Genomic DNA, 6,732 nt, shown 5'->3' with positions numbered 1-6,732 from the left:
TCCTTTCTCCGCTCATGGAAATGCTTCTATAAGTATGATAGATAGTTGTCCTGGTAATTTCAGGGTTTTTGATGTTCGTCATATCCGACAATCTTTGGTGGAGAAACATAGGAATTTATGTTTGATCAGCGATTGTGAACATGACCATGATGGTTGTGTTATCTGCAGTGTCAACCCTTGAGGATGTGTGATTGTCAAGAGAGACATTCAAAAGTTGGTGGATGAAGGTGTGATTCAAAGTCAACAGTCCAGAAACATGGGTAATGATGTGAATGTTATTGTACCAGTGTTCAAAACTTCTGAGCGAGTAGTGATATAATTTGACAGCAGCAACAGAAGTGATAATAGATCGGTATTGTCGTTGGTAATACGGTTAACGGGCCCAGTCCTGTATGCATCCGATAAAGTTGTACCTTATAAATATAATGCTACTATAATTGAGAATGGGCAAGAGGTTCCTCTGTCCGCAGAAAATTAAGTGGTGGGCATTGTAGATGTTGTAAAGGGGACCTGTAGTGGTCGTGTATTTGGCCCAGTATCTACGAAGGTTGTGGAGAATGATGTAATTGGTAAGAAGGCGAAGGTTCCTGTGGTTAACCCTATTAACATTCCAACATGTCATTCTGGTGAATCCAGCGGGTTGAAAGTTAAAGATGATGATGATGAGGTTCTTCGATTAATCAAGAAGAGTGAATTCAATGTTGTTGAGCAGCTACTCTAAACACCATAGGAGATCTCTGTCTTATCTCTATTGATGAACTCCGAAGTGCACCGAGAGGAATTTCAGAAGGTGCTAGAGCAGGCATATGTGGAACATGATATCATAGTAGATCCGTTTGATCATATTGTTACCAATATCACTTTATACAATAATTTGAGTTTCTGCGATGAAGAGCTCACTAAGGAAGGAAAAAATCACAACTTGGCACTCCATATCTCAATGAATTGTAAAGAAGATTCTTTGTCCAATGTTCTGGTAGATACTGGTTTGTCATTTAATGTTTTACCCAAATCTACTTTGGCAAGGTTGTCTTATCAAGGCGCACCTATGAGGTACAATGGTGTGGTTGTGAAAGCGCTCGACGGTTCCCGTAAAACTGTCATTGGGGAGGTGGATCTTCTAGTTAAGATTAGTCTGAGTGAGTTTCAGATTACTTTTCAAGTAATAGACATTCACCCGAACTACAACTGTTTACTAGGAAGGCCATGGATTCACGAGGTTGGTGTTGTCACGTCGAGTTTACATAAGAAACTCAAATTTGTTAAGAATGGAAAGCTTGTTACTGTAGGAGGAAAGAAAGCGTTGTTGATTAGCCATTTGTCATCCTTTACATATGTTGAAGTTGAAGAAGAGATTGGAACTCCGTTCTAAGATTTGTCAATAGGTAATGAAGTTCATACGACTAGGGAATCCATGTCTTCTCTGAAGGATGCATAGGAAGTTGTGCAAGCTGGTGGCAATGACAAGTGGGGTCGTATCATAGAAGTTATTGAGAACAAGAACAAGGTTGGTCTAGGATTTCAGCAAGGCCTTTCAGAGGTGATGTCAAGGATATGTAATTAATTTTCTGCAGTTGAGGGTTCATTCATAAAGATGAACAACACTCAGCTGCAATCACTGAAGATGAAAACGGAGATGAAGAAGCTTGTGCCAACTTTGTGACACACGACCAGAGTTGCAACAATTGGATTGTTGTAGACATTCCTGTCATTTTGCACCGTTCAAAGTAATTTTTCTTATTATTAAAGAAAAATCCTTCTCTTATGCCTAAGGGAGAAGTGAAACATTGTTAGGCATTTTGAATGTATCATCAATAACATACAATTTTACTAGTCCACATTTTATGTTGTTTTTAATTTTTGTTTTTTCTGAAAATGGTAATCACCAAAAAACATAAATAAGCAATAAGTTTTCCCATATCTGCATAATATTTGTTTTCACTTCATATTTCTAAAATCAAAATATCAAATCATTATGCAGGTTGCTTCTCAAACCAATTGAATGTAATGATCTTACTCCCTCTCCAAATATTGATTTCCCCGTGTTTGAAGTCGAGGAAGAGAATGATGATGAAGACGTGTCCGATGAGTTATCTCGATTACTTGAGCACGAGGAAATAACCATTTAGTTGTTTGAAAAGCAGATTGAGTTGGTCAACTTGGGTTCCAAAGATGATGTCAAGGAAGTCAAGATTGGGTCACAACTTCGTTTAGATGTTAATAAGGGGTTGGTTGAGCTTCTTCGAGAATATTCTAATGTATTTGCTTTGTATTATCAAGATATGCCAGGTCTTAATACTGATATTATGGAGCATAGATTTCCATTGAAGCCTGAATGCCCGCCAGTCAAGAAGAAGTTGAGAAGAACTCATCCCGATATGGCAATAAAGATCAAGGAGGAAGTGCAAAAGTAGATTAATGTTGGTTTCCTTGTTACGACAGAGTATCCGCAATGGGTGGCCAATATTGTGTCTATTTCTAAGAAGGACGGAAAGGTCCACATGTGTGTTGATTATAGAGATTTGAATAAAGCTAGTCTGAAAGATGATTTTCCTCAGTCGCACATTGATATGTTGGTAGACAATACAACTAAATTCAAACTCTTTTCTTTTATAGACGAATTTTATGGTTATAATCAGATTAAGATGGAACCCGAAGATATGGAGAAAACCACATTCATTAAGCCTTGGGGACCATTATGATATAGAGTGATGCCTTTCGGTTTGAAGAAAGCTGGTGCGACGTACCAGATAACCATAACCACTCTTTTCCATGATATAATGCATAAAGAGATTGAGGTTTATGTTGATGATATGATTGCTAAATCAAGGACTGAAGAAGAGCATGTTGAGCATTTATTGAAGCTATTCCAGCATTTGAGGAAATATAAACTCCGTTTGAATCCCAATAAATGTACATTTGGTGTTCGTTCTGGTAAGTTGTTAGGCTTTATTGTCAGCGAGAAGGGTATTGAAGTTGATCCTGCCAAGGTCAAAGCAATACAAGAGATGCCTACGCCCATAACTGAGAAGCAAGTCAGAGGTTTTCTCGGCCGCTTGAATTATATCTCAAGATTTATATTGCATATGACTGCCACATGTACGCCTATATTCAAGCTCCTTTAGAGAGATTAATCTTGTGATTAGACCGAGGATTTCCAGAAAGCTTTTGACAATATTAAAGAATATCTGCTTGAGCCTCCGATTTTGTCTCCGCCTGTTGAAGGAAGACCCTTATTCGTCTATTTGACTATGCTTGATGAGAGTATGAGTTGTGTTCTTAGTCAGCAAGATGAATCTGGTAAGAAAGAATATGCAATTTACTACCTCAGTAAGAAGTTCATCGATTGTGAGTCTCGGTATTCTATGCTTAAGAAGCATGTTATGCTTTAGCTTGGACTGCTAAACGTATGCGTCAGTATATGTTGGTGAAATACTGCTTCATTTATCTAAAGAATCTCATTTCTCTGTTTGAGATACTGCTTCATCAGTTTGAAGAGTCTCATTTGTCTTAGAGATACTGCTCTAATATCCTCAAAGAGTCTTATATTCAATTAAGGTATCATTCCCTAGTTGAAATATCTTAATTCTATCCTATAAGATCCTGCTTCGATTGATACAGAGAATCTCATTTATCCGTTTGAGATACTGCTTCATTTATCTGAAGAATCTCATTTATTTGTTTGAGATACTACTTCATTTATCTGAAGAATCTCATTTATCTGTTTGAGATGTTGCTTCATTAATTTAAAGAGTCGCATTTGTTTTAGAGATATTGCTCTAAGTATCCTCGAAGAATCTTAGATACGGTTGAGGTATCATTCCCATGTCGAAATATCTCAATTATATCCTATAAGGTACTGCTTCGTTGATCCTCAGAGAATCTTGTGCGTTCAAATCAAGACTTTGTTCTGCTAATTTTCAGAAAGTCTTAGATACAGTTGAGGTATCATTCCATTATTGGAATATCTCAATCATAGCATCCAAGATACTGTTTTGATAATTCCCAGAGAGTCTTGACTGTTTCATTTTTACCTTCTAATAACTTTTATAATTGTATTTCTCACTACATTTTCTTTCTGCATTTCTTCCTTGCATTTCAAAGGATAAAATTCGGGTCTTTTCGTATTTAATTATCTTCCACCACAAATGTACGAAGATTGCTGTCATTCTTACCTTATGGTTTAAGGTAATTAAATAGGGACAACTGTCATACCCCAATTTTGTCTGAGCATTTTAAAATTTTCATAAATTCGATTTTAATTTCAATTTGCATCAGCTGAATAGCATAACATGCATTTCATCATGAATAATACCTAAAATATTAGTCGTAGTAAACTCTCAGAAATACAGACAAATTGGTTAAATAATTCCTCAAGCACATGCAAAATCAACGGGTAAAAAGTTTCGAAATCAAGCTTGCAGACGTCAGTATTATTAATCTACGGTCCGCATAGCTTAATCTGGTATGCTCGTTATATTTTTCGACGACTTCTTCAGCTGCATTTTAATCCATCTGAGTCTTTTAACCGATGAAAATTTATTTCAAAATTAAAAGAAACGTTGTATTATTTCAATAAGTATATTTCGTGCTGATCATTTTAGTGCATCCGATTTAATTTTTTGAGCAAATTTTTGCCAAACTTTTATTCATTTTTAGTCGTTTTAATTTTGTTCTTTCGCCAAAATATTCAGAAAAAATAATTAGAATTTTCCATGTCCTTATTTTAAATCTGAATATTAAATATTTTTAAAATTAACGGAATAAATTTAATTGAATTATATCAAATTGAGATGAATTATTTTACATAGATCATCTAAACAAAACAGAGTCACAGATAATTTTATTTTTGGAATAAATAATTTTATTTGTATCAAACTTGATATAAACCGTGTATTCCTACATGAAAATTTGTGGCCACAATTAAATGAGTTGAAGGAGCATGACAGTTAGTATCATAAGTTGACCATATCTAACATTTCCATAATTCCAGACTCATTCACATATAACAAACCAACGGTCAGCTTATATCATCTAAAGACTCTCTCCACTTTTCACATTCGTCAACTCAAGTACCCTACATGACCACATCCATTTATATAAATATATATAATTCACAACACGTTCAAATAAAAGTAGAATAAAAATCTTTTTGGGATTAAAAAACTTGATCATCTTTTCTAGCTTTTAATTATTCCAAAAGTGAAGTTTTAGATGGCGAGTGGTGGTTGCAGCACTAGCAAGAAGCCAGTGAAGATTGTGATTATCACTACACGATATGTGGAAACTGATGTCAATAATTTTAAGTCTGTTGTGCAGAAGCTAACTGGTAAGCATTCTTCTGATGATCGTGTTGATGACGAAGCTACAGAAGGAAAAAAAGTTAAGAGAGAAAGACATAATTTAAGTGGTTTTGATGTAGCTGCTTCTGAAAGTGGTAATGATGGAAGAAACTCTTTTTTTATAAGTGATTCTTTGTTGAATGAGTGTGACTTGTTGCTTAGAGAGATGCAGCCAAACAACCACTTTTTCTTTGACTCATTAATTTAATTTATTAATATGTATCTGTGAATATTCACTTTACATTCTTGGTGGTTTGTTATTTTAGGCTAAATAACATTCGGTTGTTCAACTCAACTTAACTGTTTTAAACCAGTTTTTTTATTAAGTTCTGCCTCGAGTTCTTTTTTTTTATAAACAAATATGATTTAAAATAGAGTACAAGGTATTCTTGCCGATATTCCAAACACTATTTAAAAAAGTCCTATAGACTTTTACACATTCATAAATTACATCCAATTATTAATCACATCAAAGACATCATTTTAATATTGAATACTACTTTACACTTGGATGTGAAAAATATTTAATTTCTGTTATAAATGTGAAGTAACAAAGGATGTCATGAAACTTTGTCACATTACCCATCGATTTTCAAATAACCAATGAATAAAGTGTGGTATACTCCAATTTTTTCCGGACATTTTAAAATTTTCATAAATTCGATTTTAATTTTAATTTGCATCAGTTGAATAGCATAACATGCATTTCATCGTGAATAATATCTAAAATATCAGTCGGAGTAAATCTCGGAAATACAGACAAATTGGTTAAATCATTCCTCAAGCACGTGCAAAGTCAGCGGGTAAAAAGTTTCAAAATCAAGCTTGCAGACGTCAGTATTATTAATTTACGGTCCGCGTAGCTTAATCTGGTATGCTCGTTATATTTTTCGACGACTTCTTCAACTGCATTTTAATCCGTTTGAGCCTTTTAACCGATGAAAATTTATTTCAAAATTAAAAGAAACGCTGTACTTTTCCAATAAGTATATTTCGTGCTGATCATTTTAGTGCATCCGATTTAATTTTTTGAGCAAATTTTTGCCCGACTTTTATTCATTTTTAGCCGTTTTAATTTTGTTCTTTCGCCAAAATATTCAGAAAAAATAAATAGAATTTTCATTTTTAGCCGTTTTTATTTTTATCATACTCATTTTAGAGGTTAGATTTTTTATTTGATTCAATTGATTTAAATTGTTTTAAATCGATTAAATTATCTAAAAAGGGCATTATACGCATTTTAATTTATTTAAAAAGTGTGTGATTTTCTTGGTGTGCTTCTTTGAATTAACCTAAATCGTCCGATTCAAAATAATCAATGGTCCAGATTAGCTATCCATGTGCATTTCTATTCACCAATAAAAATAATAATTAATAATAATATTAATAT

General features: G+C 33.9%; 1 protein-coding gene across 1 annotated transcript; it reads left to right on the top strand.

The window, feature by feature from the left end:
• The first annotated feature begins 5,149 nt into the window (after nucleotides 1-5,149).
• On the top strand, nucleotides 5,150-5,779 carry LOC127115618 (uncharacterized). Its single transcript, XM_051047120.1, has one exon. The coding sequence runs from the start codon at nucleotides 5,215-5,217 to the stop codon at nucleotides 5,548-5,550; it is 336 nt and encodes a 111-aa protein (XP_050903077.1). The 5' UTR covers nucleotides 5,150-5,214; the 3' UTR covers nucleotides 5,551-5,779.
• The last annotated feature ends 953 nt before the right edge of the window (nucleotides 5,780-6,732 follow it).

This window comes from Lathyrus oleraceus, chromosome 1 (assembly GCF_024323335.1).
Source record: "Lathyrus oleraceus cultivar Zhongwan6 chromosome 1, CAAS_Psat_ZW6_1.0, whole genome shotgun sequence".
NCBI classification, from domain to species: domain Eukaryota; kingdom Viridiplantae; phylum Streptophyta; class Magnoliopsida; order Fabales; family Fabaceae; genus Lathyrus; species Lathyrus oleraceus.
This window is presented reverse-complemented; position numbering and strand designations above follow the sequence as displayed.

Bases quoted from the DNA above. Each gene is read 5' to 3' on its own strand.
- LOC127115618 (XM_051047120.1), top strand. From the start codon at position 5,215: ATGGCGAGTGGTGGTTGCAGCACTAGCAAGAAGCCAGTGAAGATTGTG.